A 22848-nucleotide genomic window follows, 5' to 3' on the forward strand; every position below is an offset into this window, starting at 1 on the left:
TGATCGGGTGTTGTGCTTGTGTGTGGCAGTTAAAATGCTTATAATAGCTTTGTGAACTATAACATTTCAAGAGTTGGGAGGCATTTCACAAAAGGAGGAACACAAAGCCTGCAGCATATGGCTTCATTGTGCAATCGCAAGGCAACAACACAAACAATAATCTTGAAAACAATGAATCCAATATTCTGACAGTAAATGATTTGTTGATTGCACTTTCCTTATTGATATTATGGACAAATGCTACACAAGCTGATGACCTAATATTTTGGTGGAGTATAAAGGTTTGTGCTCTTCTTCTTGAGAACAAAATTTAAACAGAATTGAACTGGATAATGACACCACTTTATTAACACTATCATTGAGCTCAAATTAATCAATATTCTACCTTCTATAGGGCTGCTTACAGCTGAACGTAACTCATTTTGTAATTTATTAACTTTTCAACACAGTTACTAAACTTCTGATGAATTGAGATTAACTATTATCTTCTGTAGAGCTACTTTAAATTTTAAAATTGTATTTTGTTTCTAAATTTTCAGACATTATCAAAATGTTTCAATGTTAACACTGTCATTTTATCTGTTGTATTGTATACACAAAAAAATGAAACTTGACTTTTATGATGAAGTAAAAACAGTGCATGTGATACCCATTTATTTAAACCATTCACTAACATGTGTGCACACAAACAAGTACATATGCATTAGCAACAGACGGGGTGTGGGTGACAGACATTGCTTGATGCACTGTAGGTGGTACAGGTAGAGACTTGCGAGTCAAGGAAGAATATGTATATGTGTCTGTGAGTGAAAAGGCATCTAAATATAGTCCCTGCTGCTGCTGTAGCCTGTGATATAAGTGAGAACGTTCTCTGGGTTCAGTCAAACAGCGACACATGGCTAAGTTTAGACTGATGCCACTTCCTTACTGAATAGCCTTTACATCAGGGGTCTCCGACCTTTTGAGAGTGAGGGCTCCCTGAAGGGATAAAATATTCTCAAGGGCAGATATCTTGCCATTAATAAACATTAATGATTTCTCACATGCATTTTATATATTTTTTTTTAATCAATCCTGGAAAATATTTCAAGTAAATTTATAAAAATAGGCTATCACACAATATTGATATTCATCATGATATTAATTTACTATTAATGTGGAAGGAAATGCTTTCTACATGTTTTTTTAAGACCTTGAGAATAAAGGTAAACATAATTTTGTTTAAAATTAAATTCCACAGAGGAGATACATTTAAATTTAAGGCCCCATGAAATGCAGTTTATTTTCCCCTAAATTCTGTGTTTTTTATTTGATTTCTTATTGGTCCATCTGGGGCTCAACTCTTAGACCTCAGCCAGTACAGGTCGGCAGCAACACATCCAGCACCATCACACTGATTACTGGGGGCCCCCAAGGATGTCTTGACTTGATTCTTATGGGTTCTGTGTTTTATGATTCAGTACAAATTTATAATAAAAAAAAGGAAAAATCTCTATTGAAATTATTTGATGAAACATAAAAAATTGTATTAATCATTTAAAATGTAATCAAATGAAATCAATTGCAACACATTGCATTTGTATGTTTTTATTTTATTTTATCAGACATTATGCTGCAAAACAGAACTGTATAAATGAATAATATAAAAAACTTGATTGTATGATATTCCTTGAAAATAATGAAATTATTAATACTATTATTAAAACGCTCCATTAAAAAGATCAAATTTAAAGTAAGCAAAAAAATAAATAAATAAATAAAAAAACATGGAAACATATTACAGTTACATAATGGACAGTTCAGATTTTTTGTTCCATCCATTAACACTATTTAACAAAACCCAGCAATTTTAGATCCCCACATTTTAATGTGGTGTTTATTTAGCTGAATTAAAAATCAGGGTTTCCGTTGTCCGGTAATTGCCGGACATTGGCCGAAAAAAAAATGAAATGTCCGACAAAATTAAATCTCTCCGGTCAAATTGTCCGAATAAAATTGCCTAATAATCCCGCCCCCCCAACACAATCTGAATTTGAGAATAAGCCTAAAATGTATAAAGCAAAAATACACCGAACTTTGGCTATGTTATGAAGAAACAGGCTCATTTGAAAGTTATTAAACATTATTACATGGCTTGGTTGAATTCCAATGTGGAATGCGGTCTGTTATTTCTTGATATCAGACCGCTGCGAAGCACTAGCGGCGCCAGGATTTTGATTGTAGGTGGGCCTCCAGAAAACTGGATGGGCCAGTTAAAATAAGCCAAAAAAAAATAATAATAAAAAAAATAAAAACGGGTTCCCCTTTCATCTCCGTTTCAGCGCTTTTCTGGGCACTGAGGACAGCGACTCCGTAGCCTACCTGAATTTAATGTGTAATTAGCATAGGTAAAAAAAAATTCGTTTTAAATTGTTAAAAAGACATTTCAAGATATATTTCATGTCCGTGAGGCCTACGCTGAGTTTCGTTAAATTAGGATGAGATGCACTCCAGTTCACTAGCAATGCAAGTGGCCGCGAGGGCGCCTGCATGATTAGGCCTGTCGTCTGCTATATTTGCTTCTTATGTATTAAATCCAGGCAATTGGTTGATAAAAAAAAAATTATTAAAATTAAGATACAATTTATACAAAACGAAATTCACTTCAAAAAAGTATTTCTACTAAACAAAACTTAATTAAGTGGTCAAAATCATGTTTGACCCGCTCCATGTCTCTCGATATTGCGCATCTTATCTTACTCGTGCGGTTCACTTTTCATAATCAACATAAATTAGAAAATAACATTATAATATTTTAACAAATATTAAATTAAATAAGCTTATTTAATGTCTACAACATGTATAGTAGACCTAGAATCTCTATTTGTACAAATTGCTGCACATTCATTTCATTCTGAATTTTGCACACATAAGTTAAAAGGCATTTGTTTGTGCATGCATGTAAAACATATCTGCAACTTTTATCAAGTTCACTGATAATTATGCGTGCATTTATGAATTATTATCTTAATCTATAATGAAACAAGGACGAAACATATGCTTTGTTTGTTTAGAATGGAATGGATCGCAAATAGATCCGAATGAAGAAATGAACCATAGTAGAAAATGTTTTTTTCCGTCTATTTGAAAGTTAGGCTAATAAACATGTTGCGTTCGGCGGCCTGATTATGTCATTTTTTACGTTACATAGCCTGCCTCCAGTTTTCCTCACCTTGACTAATTAAGAGGCGATATTTGACCGGCATATCATCAAAATGTCCGGAAAAGGAAACCATTTTTATCTAGCGGAAACTCTGTTAAAAATATAACTTTTATTCAAATTATGAATGAGTTAATCAATTTATTAATGGTCAAGCAAAGAGCGCTCCTTAATAAATCAAACTGATTATAATAATGAACCTGAACTCACTTCAGTTCACCTGTAGTGCAAGCTGACTGACTGAGTGAAACATCTTGCTGTTATCAAAAAATATTTACATCCTGTTTATACTTTGTTGGTTATAACGCAACAAATTGTGTGAGTGCAGAGCTCTCACTAAACAAACTGTGCCGTAAAAAATGATTGATTGGCCATTGCATTCACCTGTTCAACAGACATATATGTGAGTGACTACAATTCTCAATGCTGCAAAAATAAATAAAAAGCAATGATGTTTTTCAAAAGGATTTTGTAAGAAAAATATCCATATTTAAAACTATATAAACCATAATAATTAGCTTCGGCCAATTTTCATATTTGTGTACACGAAAGAAGGCATTCCAGTGAATGACGTAGAATGTAGGCAAACGTGGGAATGAAGAGGAGAGATCAAATCAAAAAAAGTAATGAATTAGAAGTACAAAACAAGGATTTGTAAAGGAAAATGTCAGAGGACTGTGATGTAAGACAAGAGGAGACTGTTTGCATTTGTTAAACTTTGCTTCCTTTGCTCCTATAAACAAAAGTTGGTTTTCGTGAAAAATGTGCATGTGCTATGCCTACATCAGAAAGGCAGTCTCTCGTGAATGCATGTACGACAGTTAGCGGAAGTTACACAAAATTGTTTAGCCTTTATGGTTTTAAATATGGATTTTATTTTTATTTTATTTTTTTAAATATATCAGTTCGCTACAGGAGGCCATTATTCATTGATTTTACTAATATGTTAACTTAACAACATGCATATAGTTGCATATACTAATTTCTGAGAATCCTATAAATTCGCAATAGAAGCTCCCAGGTGCCAACTCTCAGCCTCTTCTTCTAAATACTGACATTTTATATATGGAAACCATTCACCTCTTAAAGCCGCACCTACCAACCAATCACTTCCTGGTTCCAGTAACCCACAGCGATGAGTTTCCCAGTTCCCACAGTAAGAGCCAATCAAATCTCACTCCAATAAGGCTGCTGTATAAGACACTCATTGTCAAAAGGTTGTCATCAGGTGAGTAGATCTAAATGTGAGTGTGGAATTTAGCTTGGCATAGCATGACCTTTAAAAAGTCAACACATAGCAGGTGGTATCAACTTAATCTAGCTATGTGTTTATTCATACTGCATTCAAAACTCATGCTTTACACTCCCTCTCATTATCCTCCTCCTCACATAATTTTTCTGTCTTCAGCTTCTTCCACTATTATTCCTTTCCTTTGACTGACCAGGTGTTTCTGGTGCTTTTTGAGCAGGTGGGTACCAGCCTTGTCATTTCTATGTTTTATTTATAGGCCCGATTTACATCCTTTTCTCATGGAGTGTCAAGCTAACTAGGGGGTGTCACCCAAACATGTTCTAATTGCCTGGCCCATTTCCAAAGCTCACAATCATAGCCACAAAACAATTCAATAGTGAACTTTGTACTATGCTAAAGTTACAGTTCCACATGATGTCCAATTTATCCAGGCAGAGTTGACCTGTATTCAAATTTGTTCCAGTAAACAAAAAAGGCATGCGATTTACTAGGGAAATTTATGGCTTCACCACGAATTGGTAAGCAGATTTACTGGTTCAAATCTTTGTCAGGACAGCTCCTCTGGTTACTTCTATGGTAAACAGCAGGGTGTCTGCTCAAAGGATCTGTTCTGGTTAACCACTTTCTCTCTCTACCTGGCAAGACTTGAGAATATGCAAAGATTGCTAAACCCTCATCAACAACTTTGCATAATCCAACGCAGTGCAAAACACATTGGCAAGATCTGACAGAATTTAACAAGGTATATAACACAAATGACAAAAACCAACAAATGACAAATAGTAGACTCTGTACTATTCATTCTTGTGAATGAATACATATATATTTATATATATATATATATATATATATATATATATATATATATATGTGTGTGTGTGTGTGTGTGTGTGTGTGTGTGTGTGTGTGTGTGTGTGTGTGTGTGTGTGTAATTATATATGGAATTATATACATAACAAAAAAGTGTGAAACAACTGAAAATATGTCATATTCTAGGTTCTTCAAAGTAGCCAACTTTTGCTTTGATTACTGCTTTGCACACTCTTGGCATTCTCTTGATGAGCTTCAAGAGGGAGTAACCTGAAATGGTCTTCCAACAGTCTTGAAGGAGTTCCCCGAGAGATGCTTAGCACTTGTTGGCCCTTTTGCCTTCTGTCTGCGGTCCAGATCACCCCTAAACCATCTCGATTGGGTTCAGGTCTGGTGACTGTGGAGGCCAGGTCATCTGGTGCAGCACCCCATCACTCTCCTTCTTGGTCAAATAGCCCTTGATGCCTTCAGTGTGACTCTACAATTTTCATAGTCATGAAAATAAAGAAAACTCTTTGAATGAGAAGGTGTGTCCAACCTTTTGGTCTGTACTGTATATATAATGTGACACCATCTAGTCAGATGTAAAAGTTATCAGAGCATGTCAAAGATGTCCTATATTTTCTATATAATTAAAAATGCCTCTGAACAAAAACTATCACATGAAACCTCTAGCCAAAAATGAGACAAAAAAAACAACAACTCTCTTTTTATAAAGACTGAGATATGGTGTCAAATTTCAAGTACTGTATTTGCATGCAAGCAGACAGAAACAGGAAGCCTGGTTTGCAATGCTTGTATCTCAACTGACAATGTTTTGCTTATATAGGAGCAAAGTAAATGTAAAATAAAATAGTAATTTCAATAGTAAAGGTTTTATTTGTTATTTATTTTTTATTAAAAATAATGGCGGGTGTAAATGTACTGTTGAGGGATAAGACTGAAATACATCTCATAAAAATTAAATATAATATAAAAGAACTGTAAGAATTGTGAGACTGGAACTTGGTGGTGTACAGGAACCTGACACATATACAGGGCAGGGTATTGTGCAACAATTTTGGATCCTGATACTGATAATAATTCCTTGACTTAAATAAAAAAAAATAAAATAAAAAAAAATTCAGCTTGTTGACGCTTGAATAACTTTTAATAAAGTTCATATAGTTTTCAAATCGTTTAGGCTACATTTATACTTGTGTGTTTATTTAAAAAATGCATAGCTAAGATAGAATCATCATTTATATTCATTTCCAACTGATTCACAGAGTCTGATGAGCATTAGTTGTTTCCAGCACTGTCTGCCTGTGTTTTCTCTTCCACGATTGCTGTTATGACTCAAAGGAAGCTCATTCACAGCTCAAATGTCTATCATATTATGTTGATGTTGATGAGATTAACCGCTTAGGTATTGAAATTTAGTACCGACCAAAATTTTTTAATACTCAAGAGTATAAAACTTATAGTCAACCTGTCAGTAATAATAAAATAAACCAAGACACTGGTATTATAACATAATATAAGACACATCTAAGTGACGTGACATTTAGCCAAGTATGGTGACCCATACTCAGAATTTATGCTCTGCATTTAACCCTTCCGAAGTGCAAACACACAGAGCAGTGAACACACACACACACACACACACACACATTGTGAACACATACCCAGAGCAGTGGGCAGCCATTTATGCTGCGGCGCCCGGGGAGCAGTTGGGGGTCCGGTGCCTTGCTCAAGGGCACCTAAGTCGTGGTATTGGAGGTGGAGAGAGAGCTGTTCATGCACTCCCCCCACCTACAATTTCTGCCAGCCCGAGACTCGAACTCACAACCTTTCAAATGCCAGTCCGGCTCTCTAACCATTAGGCCACGACTTCCTCCAATGAATATTCCCAGAGTGAGGCCTGATCCTATCGGCTTCCGTCTCTCCGCGCTCTGATCTCTAAATACACATATCTATCACACAAATATAGTGACCAAGGAACAACAAAGTCTTATATGCACATGCAGTTCTTATTCTGTATTTAAAGACATTAGTTGTGCTTCACATAATATCCACCAGATGGTACTTAGGACAACATACTGTTACTAATAACATACAGTACCTAGGCCAGATCACAGTTCTTTTAGCTACATCTGGCCAACTATTTGTTTTGAATCAATCTTTTTTAGGTCTATACATGACTACATTTAAGTATTTTTTTAATAAATAAATAAATACAGCTTTGAAGGTTTACACTCCTCATTAAGTTTTCTTTTTTATTCACATGAATCATTAGAATTCATTAATGTGCACATTATTTAAATATTACTCAATTATGTGAGCTGATTTAAGTAAGAAATTAACCCCTTAAAACGAGGGGTTGAAAAGATTAGTAAAAATGTTTTTGAACTATCGCATTTGAATAAGTGCTACAGTAACATTGAGTAATAACAGGATTTATGCATTCTTAATCTAACACACATGCCATACACAGGTCATAAAAACTGAACTGAATCATGAACATTGTTTCTGCCATGTTCACAGTAAACATAACAAATGAAGGTTCACAGCTCTGCCAGTCAAGCACAAGCAAACATCAGCTTCAGAAAGCCTAAAAGAGACAGCTCTGTTACAGTGAGGTATCTTTATTTATTTATTTAGCGTATATGTACATTTATCTTTAATTTCTCTGTAATTTTCTGTAATGTGTATGTAAAAATCTCTGGTGAAATTATACATACTCCATGTGCTTCATTATTTTTACCTCAATGGTTTTCAAAGCACTGTAAAGTTAACTCTGGTGCAGGTGCTCATGGAGAAAAAAGTGACATATAAAGAGATAATAAAATAATAAAAACATAAATGTCACAATTGTAGGACTTTCAATTCTGATAAATAAAGCGCAAATTTAGGGCATCAATTCAAAGGTTTATATAGCTTAATCAATTAATTTATTTGTAGGACTGTATTTAGGACAAAATATTAATTTAACAATAAAAGCTATGCTGCCTTCATGTGATTAAACCAGCAAAGCAGGGTAATTTATGTTTATTTTTTCTTCCTAAAATTAAACAGGGATTGTTTTCTGAAAGAACAAAAGCCTGTGAATAGACAGGCTGTTTTTGCCTGTGCTGTTAGCTCAGTGATGATCAACACTAAGGATCCTAAAGATCAGGCCTCCAGTGGGCTGAGGGAGCTAATGGATTTGTAATGGAATAAATGAGGCATGGAGATTTTCTATTAGAAAAGCCTGCTACACACACAACAAACACAGAGAAAGAGAGCATTCTTATAATCAACCCTGATCAACAGCACCATGGAAGCAGAAGCAGCTGGCGGAAGAACGTAACCACAAAAGCACCACAAAACAACATGCTGGAAGTGAATCCCTCACAGAAGTCATTAGTAGACCTACATTACACATAAACTGTACACATATCTGCACTAAAAAAAAAAAAAAAAAAAATGCTCAATTCTTGGGAATTGATTAAAAGATTTATCAATGGAAAAATCTGATTTTAAGTTTTTTGCCATATGTATCCTTTTTTCTGACCAAAATAAATACAAAGGGTGGCCTTTGTGTAGGCTCCATGTTGGCCTAAACATAAGCACTGATGATACAACAGATAGTGTGACCTGCAGCAAAACATCAAAGAGGACAGTTACACTCTGGAGGAAATGCAGAAGATAAGATCACATTACATGCTACATCTGAGATTTTTTTTTTTTTTTTTTTTGTAACATGACGTGTCCGAAAAAAGAAAAAGGGGATATGAATTACTACAAAATAAGGCAGATCATGCAAAGGCAGAATAAGGCAGTTCTTTTTTTTTATGTAGTGCTGTCCTGAGTAGGGCTGGGCGATATGGAGCAAAAAAAAATATCTCGATATATTTTGCTTTATCTCGATATACGATATATATCTCGATATCTTTAAAAGGAAAAATAACCCCCCAAAAACTACTGCAAAAACAAATATGCCAAATATATCATGTTTAGGGCCCTATAAAATGTTTTATTTTTTCTTTATCATATGTTTTATTATTACCTAATTCTGTGTTTTAGCATGTGTAATTATTTAAATGCATAAAAACAACTTAATTTGTTAATTTTCTTTTTTAAAATAGACTTATGAAATGTTTTTTTCCCCTCTGAAAATCTACATATACATTTTTCTGGTTATCAAATGAAGGCATAAAACATTCATTTAGTTTATCTGTTAATTATTGAAAATTTAGCAAACTTTATTTTTTGGTAAACAAAGGGGATTTACTATTAAAAATAAAACATGGAAGAAATGTTGTGTGATTATTCCTTAAAAAAATTATGTTTGTTTCATTTTAATAGCAGTAGTAGTAGTAGACTATGTACATTCTGCTGAACAATAGTAATAGATTTCTGGCAAATACTTGCCGTTAAAGGCTATGCTATGTGGAGGTTTTTACTTAAAAAAATCTTTAAGATAGAGTTTTCATTTGTACATGTATGAGCTAACCATGATGTAAAAAAAAAAGAATGACACCTCAACTGTCCACCACGGTTGCCTCTATCACCCTGTAAGCTCAATTGTGTGTGGAGGAGTCAGGCCCAAATTGGCGCGAAAACCGTAAGGCACGCCTCAGTTCTCAGTTCCTCTAATGGCCACTGGTGTCAGTAACGGTTAGAAATTTCAGAACCTACGCAATGCTCCTTTAAACTAAACCAGACTTTTATTTTGACAGGTTACCGTACATTTACAGTTCTGTGTATGTGATACTACAGTCTATGATGTGATATATACGAAGGTAGTTTTACTCAAATCAAACGGTCAAATGCTTATGAAGTGACTCTAAGTGCAGTTCTGGAGATGTTCATCATGTGTTAACGTACTCATTTAGTGAGACGACAGAAGCTGAAATCACCGTGAGACACGCGCGCTTCGTGTGTAACGTTAATGAATGAAGTCATTAACATTCATTAACACAGACACGCAGAACATGCAGGATTCATATTTAAATAGACTTTTCCGGCTTAATATTTAGAAATATTAGTCCATATCGCGATTAGATGTGAGTGCAATTACCTATTTTTGATTAATTCATTCAAAATTTGACAAATTCCGTGACATTCCACTTGAAACTGTAAATTCTGTTTTTATGACTGGATTCCGCGATTCCGTGCGCGTTTTCTGCATCGCGGAAATCATAGGGCCATTGCCTTGAAACCGAAGTATCTCCATATAATAACAGGAAATCCTCAGCCAATTACAGATCTTTACTCAAGACAGATGTGTCTTGCTCTGGCCCCTCAGGAGCTATGTATTCATTTACAGATGAAATGCAGAAACATCTCAAAGGTCAGTAACACAAGGATATTTGCAATGCTTTTACTCCTGCAGTTTCAACTAATCACAGTGAAGCAGACTGTGTGCATGTGTGCATGTTTTGCCCTTCACAACCTGTGTTCAGAGTTTAAACACTGGGAAATTGAGCATGTGATTAAACCGTTTACACACAAACCCCTGACAGAAATGTACAGATTTTGTAAACCATTCTCACCAAGAATTTATTCCACAGCTACAGTATGACAGTTGGCCATGCTGTGCTCTATAAAAAGGAGTTTCTCAGAAGCTTGAATGACATTCTGACATTATCTCTGATTACTCCACCACTACACCACTTTGTAAGAGATTTCACATACACCACTTACAAGTACACATATTTATGGTCATGTATTAAAGAACATGTTTATTAGAGTGATAATCTGAGTGTGAATTGCAAGAGAAACATTATGTGCAAAGTAATTAAATATGAAATATAACTTAGTAGTGCTTTGGCAGGTGGAATAATACACTAAATTAAAGCTTGACTATAAATATATATATTTATAGTGAATTTACAAAACATAAATAAAAAGGAGGCGTGGGTATTTTTCAGTACCTAACTATTCATATTGATTCTTGGGGTCACAATTTGATTAAACATTAATTCACAAAATTGATTTATGAATTTTGAATCATGATTCACAATTTTTCATAACATATTTGTGCACATGGGAATCAAACACACCAGTATTTTGATACAAAAACCCAACAGTCTATAGCAGGTATAGTCCTAATTCAAGAAATCAGTGTTTCTCATTAACCATTAGCTTCCTACTAAATATTTATAAATATTTTACACTTACCAATAATAACATATCAATATCAATAATTAATAAACACTTTGCATTGCTGAAAATGGGGCAGATGCAATTGTTTTTCCTCCATTGCTGTTGCTGTTTTGTTCTGACAACATTTATAATAATGACAACAGTAATTATTATTATTATTTGGGATGTGCCCGAATAGTGAATCCATATTCAGAAAAGCTTAGAAAATGAACAATGCATTCTAACACTAAAGTCACTAAAGGGACATGGTTAGATGCTTCTAGCAGTTTCCTGTTATATTACAGTACATACAATTTCACTTACCACATAAACACCACATAAACAGAGTAAGGAGAGATGACTGATAGGATGATAGATGATAGATCCTGAGTACCTCTGACAAATATCTTATATTGTAAAAAAAGTATTGCCGCTCTGTAATATACCGTAATTCCTCAATTCCTCCAGGCCTTTATTTACCTGAACTGCACAAGGTAATAGGCTTTTATTTGAAGCAGGCTTTTATTAGAGGCAGGCCTTTATTTCTAATTCCAAATGTTTGATAAGTAATTGTTTAAATAAATCTTTTTAAATTAAAAGCGATCCAGTGGACAGAGCTCATAACATTAGCACAGAATCAGTTTAGAATCAATCACCAAAAGAATCAGTTCGGATCAGATGCGCTCTGTGTCAGTCGGCTTCACACTGAATCACGCATGCACAGTATTATCAGCTCCTCGGTTCTCAAATCAGATGCGTCCGACAGAAACGGTTCTCGGTTCAGTGTACTGGTGATCCGACAACCGATGCAACCGGTTCTTCACTCGAGAATGAGAAACGCTCCGGCAGTGGGCGTGTATGTTCGTTATCTGGCTCTGCTGCACAAATTTTCCCCCGGCCTTTATTTGTCCGTGTTGACCACGACCCCGGCCACTATAAGAGGCCCGGCGTTCATTTGACTACCGGTTTTTATTTGAGGAATTACGGCATACAGAGTACATGTGATCACAAATCTCCCTGCATATTAATAACTCACCTCATTCCTGCAATTTATATACAATATAATTATCCAACTATATTAACTGTGAGAGAATGCATTGAAATATATTTTTTCCTACCATTTCATATTTATGGGTTCTGTAGTATATGTAATTTCCTTTCCGAACATGGTAGTCAGATTTGGGCACATTCTATATTATCATTACATTAACTAGAAAATCGTTTTTTGACATTTGTAAATCATTTTGAATCGCTAGAAGACTGAATCGCGATTCATATGTGAATCAAATTTTTCACCCGTCCCCTACTAAATTTTATTCAATAGTCAATTTTAGTAGACTATTCAATTCTGAAATAGTTAAAAGCTTACTGTTAAAATTCTGAAATAGTTAAAAGCTTACTGTTAACACACACTGAAAAAAGTTGATTGAGAGCTGAAGTACGCAACTTCTGCACCACTGTGCAGAACTGTAAACCACCATTGATTGAGAAAAAAATAAAAAATAAAAAAAAACACCGGTAGCACTTTATTTTACAGTCCTGTTCCTCATGTACATACTATGTACTTATTATAGTAATTACAATAACTATGTAATAACTAGGTACTAACCCTGAACCTACCCCTAAACCTAACCCTACCCCATGTAGTTACCTTGTATTACCAGAACTTACTTAGATAAATACAGTGTAAGTACACTATACGTACATGTTAGTACACGTACTGTAAAATAAAGTGCAACCAAAACACCGCCCACCCTCAGCTCACCTATGTATGGTTTACTTATAGTTCTTCTTGCACACCAAAACAGGATAGGAAAAAGAATCTGAACACCAAAAAGTCACATATTTAAAGTTGTTTCAACCTTTAATAATCTTTTAAAATAAAGTGTTTGATGTAAGTAAGTTAAGTAACATGTCATTTGCAAGAAAAAAAATTATTTATTAAGTAAATCGTGACACAAACATACAAAGTGTGAGAAAACTGTTGAATAGATCCACTGTTTGTGTGTGTATTTGCATACTCACATCTGTGTCTGGCCCTTTATCAGCTCCAGGGCATGAGAATGTGACAAATTCATGGCAACGTTTATGGACCACAAAACAGCACACTGAGAGAGAGAAAGAGAGAGATGTGTTACATTTACAATATCCCACATAACTGAAAAAAAAAAAAAAAAAAAAAAAAAGTTCAAACCGTGTCCTAATTATTATTATTTTTTTTTAACAAACTCTGTTACTCTTCCTGCTTTGTTTGTTTACAGTATGTTTATTCTATACTGCAGCAGAGCTGAGGAGGATGATGCTAATAAATCAGTCATTTAATAATGTAAAGTGTAAATTAGTGGACTACACTAACACAAAAACTGACTTCGTGTTAAATCAACACCAGTAACATATTTCAAAGTGATAAATTATTGTATTATATAAAAGATTGCATATTCTGTAGGCAGTGGCACAAATATGCATAATCATGCATAGCAAGACCTTCAGACAGTCTTAATTATTAATTATTAATACACTGTTTTTTATAATGTGCTTTTCTAGAACCCAAAAAGATGAGTTTTCAACAGCTTCTTAAAACTGGCCAGTGTGTGAGCATCTCTAACAGTAACGGGAAGCGCATTCCATAACCTAGGTGCAGCAACAGAGGAATAGATTTTAATCTATAGGGAGGCTGTTGAAGAGTTAGAGAATCAGCAGACCGAAGGGAAAAAGAACGCATGTAACGGGTGACTAAGTCAAAAATATAAGAAGGGGCAGTTCCATGTATAGCTTTGTATGATAATGTTAGAGATTGGAAAACATTACGTGACTGTACAGGAAGTCAATGCAAACTATAAAGCACGGCTGTGATATGCTGACGTGATGGAATATATGTGAGAACATGAGCTGCTGAATTCTGGATATACTGCATGCGTTTGATTGATTTAGCAGGTAAGCCAATGAATAGTGCATTACAGTAGTCAATCCTGGAAGTAACAAATGCATGAATAAGCCATTCAGCATCAGGTGGAGTGAGGAAAGGCCTATTTCTTGCAATGTTTCTGAGGTGATGGAAAACAGATTTAGTAATACTCTTAATGTGAGAGTCTAGTGTCAGCTGAGTGTCAAAAATCACAGATGGAAGTACTACGCTCTCATCCATAATCAAATTAAGATTGCTACCCTTGTGAATAGCCACTGGTGTGCCAATGAGTAGAACCTCTGTTTTAGAACAATTCAGTTTTAAAACATTATGGTGCATCCACCTTTCTATTTCCACCACACACTCTGAAAGAATTGTTGAGGTGTATAGGAATAGGATCAGACTTGGAGTTGATGTAAATTTGGGTGTCATCAGTATAAAAGTGATACCCCAAAACATATTTCCTAATAATTAGTCCCAAAGGAAGCATATACTAAACAATGTAGGACCCATTACAGATCCCCGAGGAACACCATGACAGACCTGTCCAAGTTCAGATTTGTTGTTTCCCAAGACAACCAACTGGGTACGATCAGTGAGGTAGGATTTAAACCAATTAAGCACCGTGCCAGTTATACCAAGCCATCTCTCCAGCCTGTTTATCAGGATAGAATGGCACAATGTATTAAATGCAGCACTAAAATCTAACAAGACCAGGATGGAGGCTCCAGAGTCAGCTCAGACAAGCCGATCATTAATAACCAGGGCTTTCACTGTACCGTGTCCCTTTCTAAACACAGACTAAAAAAGTTCAAAAAGCTTGTATAAATGAATATACTTATTATAGTCACATTTCATATTCAATAGTGAGTGACATTCTCTTTTAGTGTTTATTATTGAACATTATTAACATGTGACATAGCAGCAGGTTTATTATGCTTTATCACTTTAAGACCTAATAAATAGATCTTTCTATAATTTCTTTCTATAATTCTATAATTTTGTGAGCATTTGGCTGTTCAATCACAGCAATTCATGAAAGAAACGAGGGTACAGGGTAGGTATGCAAAATCATGATTTTTCATGACGGATTCCGATACCAGTTTTTTACAAGGAAACTGGCCAATTCCGATACCGATTTCCAATTATTTTTTTTTTTTTATCTTTAAGCAACAAACAAGGAAGAAGGAAAGTGTGCATAAACAAGATTTTTATTATGTATTTAATAGGCCAAACTAGCTTTTGGCCATTGAAAAAAATAACCATAACCATCTGAAATTAACGGCAGTAACTGCACAGTAAGTAGACTACATTTAATACATAAATAGATGGTACAGACATCAGCATTTAGCTTTTCTATTTGAATTGGGTTGAAACTAGAACTGGCCTTAAACAGTCCAAACACCACAATCAACACACATTCAATAAGATGTTTCTTAATCAGCATTCAGTATTTTAGTTTTCAAAATTGGTTTTACATTATATAAAGGTCTTTACAAGTGAGAAATGGTAAATGATTCACATCCATATTTTTTTTACTTGAGCCAATGAAAAATAAATAACTATACTCTCAAGTTAAAAAATATAGATGTGAATCATTACCCTAAATTTTTTTAATTGGATGAATGAAACACTTTTTTTTTTTTTTTTGCGTGCTACAGCAGGCGATTTTTAAATCAAATTAAGTCAAATGTAATGTTAAGGTAAAATAAAAATATTCATCCTATACAGAACTGACGTTTACTTCTGGCTTTTCAAACGTGTAAGTTCTAACAAAAAAAAAAAAAAACCTTTCCGTTTTGTCACAGTTTAGTCCATTTCATTTCTCATGCAACACATGAGAAGTTGAGCTGAACATTCCTTCACTGTCTCCGCTTGTGCAGGGTGCGGACAGGTACAGTACGCTAACGCAGGGAAAGGCTCTTATTTTGTGTGCCAGTACACCAACGGCTGTTTGTTTCCTGCTATCTGTGACACATCTCTCACACAGATTTCGAAATACTTCCACACAAATGACATAGCGAATGATCACAATGTAGTCTGTGCACATGAGCGCACTTCCAAAAAAAATCGTCCGAAAAAAGACCAAAAACCTGCCGATTGCCGATCATGTATTTTAAGCAAAAACCGTCCGGTTCCGATTTATGGCCGTCAACCGGTGCATCCCTAGTACAGGGTCACTATGCAAAAAAAAAATCCCCTTTTTTCGGTTATTGAGTTAGAACTAGGCCTGCACGATTCTGGGAAAAATATGATTCACAATTTTTTAGCATAGAATTGATATCACGATTCTCTACAACGATTTTTTTTCTCATGAAATGTAATGTTTATTCCACACATGAAACATGACGAAACAAAACAAATTGGAAGTACCAAAAATATTTGTTTTGGCACCTATAGAACATTGCACATCACCACAAGCCTGTAAACATAGAAGCTTCAATGAATAAAGAAGAAACACTCTTTAACTGCTTGCCTTTTGTACAATTAACATTCAACTGGCCATTCAAGTAGGTTACCAAAAATAGAAGTTTAACGCACTGCGCTAAATATGGCCTGAACATGGCTCTAAATAGGCTAATTGAAACGTCATTCAACATTCTGAGGGTTCAGTGTCTAAAGAAAAGGAGCAATTGGCCATTGAAGTGCAGTTGCAGTATCACAAACTAATAATTTTTTGACGTTTGAGGTGCTGGTAAAGGTTTGTAGTGTTACCTTGCGGTGCTACAACAAGGGCAAAGCATACCTTGCAAATCACACCAGATTGACCCTCGTCTCCTTGCTTGAATCCAAAATACTTCCAAACCACCGAATGTGAGCCTTTTTTCGGAACAAGTTGAGACTGAGTGGTTAGCTGATTCTCATCACAAGGACCTGGGTTTTCATCAATATCCATTTTGTTTATTTCCGAACTACCGCGCTCGCTCGACGAGTGAAACGCGAGACTAAAAGGCGCTTTGTCATTGGCTGAGGGTGAAGCCCTGTGAGAGCGGTCCTTTCAAAATAAAGGCTGATTTTTTTTATTTTTTTTTAAAAATCGAAGTCATTTAAAAATTCAATCGTGAACAGGGTGAATCGAGATCGCGATTTTATAACGATTTATCGTGCAGGCCTAGTTAGAACCATTCAAATTCATGGGGCTATTGAATGATTTTGATTCGTTTAAATTTTAAATTAATATTTTAATATTCAGCAATCATACAGCTATGAAGTACTTCCAGATCTTTTGACACCATTCCACGTCCATATCCCTTAGCAAAATCATTTCAGTTATTTCAAAGGCAACTTAAAGAAACTGACCAAGCTAACAAATAAGGCAAACAATAGGATAAGGATAAAAATAACAATTTCAATGTTTTCTTACTAAACTGTATTATGTAAAGCCTGTTATATCTGTTCTGCTCTTCTGTTTCTGCATACAAATACAGACACTCACGCACACACAAAGGGGCACTCACATACACAGAAACTTGTTATCAGTGCTGACCTTTGACTTATGAACAAAATTGTTTAACAATTAAAACAACATTTCTCAGTAGTCATAGGATGCCCATTTTCCACAAGTTGATATGAATCTATGGGGTCTTAATGAAAAGTCTGTAACATAGTTTAATTAAAGTAAAAAACATTTTTTACCATCAAAAACAGGTATTTTCAGAGCAAGCCGTTTTGTAGCGTTTTCCTTTAAACGTTAATGAGCTCTGCTGACCCCACCCCTCTCTTCCGAGCCACTCTCAGAGAGACTGTTTACTTTAGCCGCATATTAGCCGCATATATTTATCGCGAAAGTTTCTAATTAGCACATTATTAGGAAAGGCGATTTGCTAAGATTCATTAAAAAAAATATACTCACTTTTGTAGGTAAAGCTGGACAACAAATGATTTGCGCAAAGACAAACGCATTTAGGTAGAGCAAGGGCACATTCCCTTCAGAAACAAATATAATGTTGTAACAACAATGATGAGTTTTACATAGTAATTAACTCAAATGATATATAGGGAATTTGAATAATTAATCAAGAATTTGATTAATATATATCTCAGATGACAGTTACATTTAATTTTATTGATTATGAAAAATAGCTCAATTGCCAATACCAATACTAATCACAGGGCACTGTAATTTACTCATTAATATGTCAATATTACATTCTTCATATCAATTATTGTGATCTCTTACTGTAAATTACTGCAGATCAAACCGTGGTATGTCCAGCACACCACTGTAGACCTATCAATTTTCAATAAAGTTATCACGCCTTATAATTCAAGGAAAAGTATTCTCTGGCCATGAAAATATTATCCTATCCTTATGATAAATTTAGTTTCTAAATTTAGAGCTTGTAGCTATAGACCAAAACATTTCAGTGACTCGTAATGTGAGTGGGGTGGAGTCCGAGCCAATCGTCAGTATATGGGTTTTTAATAATTAAACTAGTAATACATCAAACTACAAATCACACAGAGTAAATATGCGTACGAAAATACAGACAATAAACATTTACAAGACATAACGGAATCCAAATAAAAGAGAGAGAGAGAGAGAGAGAGAGAGAAGTGGAGAAAGCGAGAGAGATCACAGAATGAGCTCAGGTATGAAAATCATAGTCAGTAACTTTTGGGAAGCCAACAACAAATCAGATCATAACAACACTTTAAAGCAGCATTTAAATCTCCATAGAGAAAGTGATACTTGCAAAAGGTGTCCCATGTGAGTGGCGTGAGATCGGCGTCGAGCTTGTGAGCTTTACGCGCTGTCCCCGTTGAAACAGCCATGTGCCATGAAACGGAGGCCATGTGACGCGCATGCACGCTGCGCTTGGCGTGAGCGTGGAGCACGTGGTCCTTTGTTCTGTCCTCGCGCGGTATTTGAAAGGTTCAACAAACATTGTTCCAGAATTCGTCTTCCTTGCGTGGAGAGGCGAATAGTTGAATAAACTTAGTAAAGAAAAGAAAACAAAACAACGAAAATGAAAGTTTCCAAATGAGCCATGAAAATGGCTTTCCTCTCCTCAGTCCGTGTGCTGAGGGGGGAGGAGAACCAAGCGCGGCCCGAGGCCGCGCGGAGCGACGTGTCCGAGAACGGAGAACGGGAAGAAGAGCAAGAAGAGCGACGAAGAGCCAAGAGAGAGGCGGACCTTGTTCGGTCGACTCTTATAGATTGAGATGTTCACGCCTCTTTTCGCGTGAACCACCCAATGAACATCCGCGATCTGAAGCGGCGGGAAAGTTCCTTTGTATCTGGGAACAACCCACCCTAATGATTTAGGACTTGTCCGATTTCATCAGGGATATTCTAGCACGTTCGTAATTCCAGAATAATACATTTTTCATTACTTTACTTTAGATAAGTGGGTCTGTCAAAGCATGACGATTAGAACAAGACTAAACATAATAGGTATATGTGATCAAAACATGAAGTTACATTAAATATGTGTAATTCTACATCTGAAAGATTTGCTTAACACATGATAACACTGCAGATGTTGGGAAACATCTAAATGTACCAAAAGGGAATACGTAATACATTTATACAGCATAAAAACTAACAGGTAACAAATTCATTCCATAGAATGCATTGGGGAGAAGATTTGGCTTCTCTCCTCTCCAGTGTGGTCGTAAACTTTACGACCTGCAAAAGTGGGGGTTGCAGAAACATGGCTCTCTTTGAGGAAGTTAAAGTGAGGAAAGACATTTCCTAAAGTATAAGCTTGCAACTTATACTCTTCACATAACAAGGATTAACCATTTTATGCAATCCATAAACATAATTAAAATACATATTAATAATAAAATGAAAGTAAGGAACTTATACGAAAAGTTCCTTTGTCTCCAGTGTTGGAAGAATTTGGGTTGGGGGTTTTCGTTTCTTCTTTGAAGCTCGCATGGGCATCGTAAATAGTTTAAGTCCAGCCAGGCTGGCATTTAGTACCAACAGTCTGAATTTATAAAACAGAATTTAACCCATGAATCGCTGACCTGCATATCTGTTACATCTCCCCCTTTCGTCAGATGAAGTCCCTGTGTGGACATCATCGGACGGCAATCATCAGGATGGGCAGATGAAAGGTGAATCGTGATGGTCATGTAGCAGGTGGGTCATGATGGCAGGTGGTTCCTGAAGCTGAGGACTCCCCTTGATGAGGTTCGGTGTTGTCTTTGACTTGGCACCCCCTTTCCGGGGATTCCATCGGGGACCTCCAGCCACAGTTGTCGTGAGTTTGGCTGTAGAGGTTTGCATCTCGTTGAGTACCCTGTATAGGATGAAGGTTACGCCAAGAGTCAGGGTGGGACCAATGACGGTGAAGATGCACCGTGCAGTGTCGGCAGCAGTCCAGGCTAGGACCGCAGATGACTGGTTCAGAATGGGCTGTCGAGACAGTGCTTGGAGGGCTGTATCGACAGGAGTAATGTCAATGTGTTGGGTGGTACCTTTCAGTACTTGGTCCAGCAGGTTGGCACGGGTGGCGGTGTCATGCTGGTCGTAGGTCAGCATAGCTGAGCGCACAGGAGTGTTGACGAGCCATCTGTTACCCACAATCTCTGCTTGCGTTTCTGTGACTTGTGTACGAGGCTTGGCTTCGGCAGGGCAGCGCGTATCGCTGACCCAGGGTTGCAGCTCGCAGATTCCTTCAGAGTTGTGTCTGAGGAAGGGTTTGCTAAGGCAGAGATAATGAATGTTTTTGGTTAAAGTACACATGTGCATGTTTGGGGCCAGGTACAGCTGTGTGTCGCTTTCGTGGTAGGCCACCACATTTGGAATGTGTGTTTTGGTGTGGGTGTTGCTCTTCCACATCCTGACACTGACAATGTCTTTAGGTCTGTAGACTTGGCTTGACTCACTGATGAGTTGGTTCAGGAGCACGTTCACTTCTCTCTGTTTGGGGTTTACGTGCCGTAGGAAGGCGCTATCCAGAGAGTTGGCCAGGTGAATTTGTAGCAGGTCAGCTGGCATGGTGATGGCGTAAGACAGCACAGTTAACACAAGGCTTAAAGATATCATGTACGGTGGGGTTTTACTCGTGGTTAGGCTGTCATTGGAGGAGTTAACCTCCCACAGCATGGCTGTTGTTAATGCTGTAAACAGCTGAGTCTGGGTAAAGTCCTTCTGGAAGACAGTAAACAGTGGTTTCAAGGAGTTTACAGTCTGGTTCGCTGCATTGACACTGGACATAACAATGTTAAACATTCTGGCGGCAGCAGCAGCTCTAAGCAAAGCTCCCGGGAACTGTTTGGAGCGGTGGTGGTGTCCACCTAACTCCATTTGTATAACCGTCACTTTCTCATGTTGGCTGAACAGGTGTTTGACATCGGCCTCAGTGTGAGTGAGGGAGTCCTCTCTCCATCGGAACCTTGTACAGCTGTATTCGGTTACAGTGCTGGGGTAGTGTGCCCTGTCATCGGTAGTCAGGAGTCTCAGCGGTTTTCTCGGTGGCAGCTGTCCTCTCTTTGGCTGACAGCACAGCACGGCAAACCACAGCAGCATCCTGGTACAGATAATAGGGAGAGAGAGAGAGAAAGGGGAGAAAGAAACAACAAGGCCTGTCTTTGGTTGGACAGGACAGTCTCTTTGCTTCGTGGGCGGCGACTGGGTTTAGCTCGCCCTCGCCCATGTTTTGCCACATCTTGCTGCTGGCATGACGCTTGCCTCAGTGTTGTGTCAGTGGCTCTGGTGCTGCGTGGTGCAGCACATGCTGCGTCATGGAAATATATTGGCAGTATCCCCCTTTTGCTCCGTGGCATTACACGCCCTGGCATTGTGATGTCAGACGGTGCACAACCCACAATATTGTTCTGTGCACGCAGCATGGTTTGTGTATCATGCAGTGGTCTGGGGCTTTGGTTGTCAGTGACTGTAGACTGGTTGCCAGGGTGGATGGAGGGGTCTGAGAGGTGGTAAAACAAAGTCATTATCAAGGTTTCAGAAGCCCGCATGTCCGCTATGTTGGTCTGTGTAGACAACGGAGCCTGCGTAAGCGATTCTGAGGTAGGCAGTTTAGCTAGTAAAGTTCTTGTGCTGTGTGTAATCACTTCAACCTTGAATGTGGGTGGGTGGGTTGGGAGTGACCACAGAATGTTGTTTAGTGTGCCAGTTTTGGCAAGGGTGTCAGTGTGATCTTTAAAGTCCTCGTCTAGACTTGGTAACTTTGAGTGTCCTTTTTCCTTCTTCCAGTACACGATCACATTGTGTGTTTTTGTGATGTTATCACATTGCTGGAACAGGTGTTGGTGTTTGACATGCTTGTTTGCAAGTGTGAGTCCGAGTTCCACACATTCAGGTGAGGATTGGAAGAAACCCAGCGTGTGGTGTAAGGTTTGACCACCTTGCAGGTTGAGCCGAACAGCGACCCCTTTGGTGTAAGCTGGTACCACCGTACCCTGTTTGTTGACTAAGGTACAGAGGCTTGAACTTGGGCCTGTTGTTAGGGCGTTGTACTCATGGCTGGCTGCTGGGGTTCCCGTGACCTCTGTGACCTGACCGTCTGGCTCTGTGGGAGTTCCCGTGACCTCTGCGACCTGACAGTCTGGCTCTAGCAACCTGTGTGGCTGGAGAGAAAGAGGTTCTCGCAC

The 22848-nt window shown here is 37.2% G+C and overlaps 1 protein-coding gene across 1 annotated transcript in view; it reads right to left on the reverse strand.

The window, feature by feature from the left end:
* The window catches only part of prkcaa (protein kinase C, alpha, a), a 121054-nt gene that overhangs the window by 45615 nt on the left and 52591 nt on the right, over window positions 1-22848 (reverse strand). Inside the window, exon 3 of the mRNA XM_026262726.1 lies at window positions 13398-13480. Within this exon, the coding sequence (XP_026118511.1) occupies window positions 13398-13480 (83 nt within the window). The remainder of the gene's footprint in view (window positions 1-13397; window positions 13481-22848) is intronic.

The sequence above is a fragment of the Carassius auratus genome, chromosome 6, assembly GCF_003368295.1.
Source record: "Carassius auratus strain Wakin chromosome 6, ASM336829v1, whole genome shotgun sequence".
Lineage (NCBI taxonomy): Eukaryota > Metazoa > Chordata > Actinopteri > Cypriniformes > Cyprinidae > Carassius > Carassius auratus.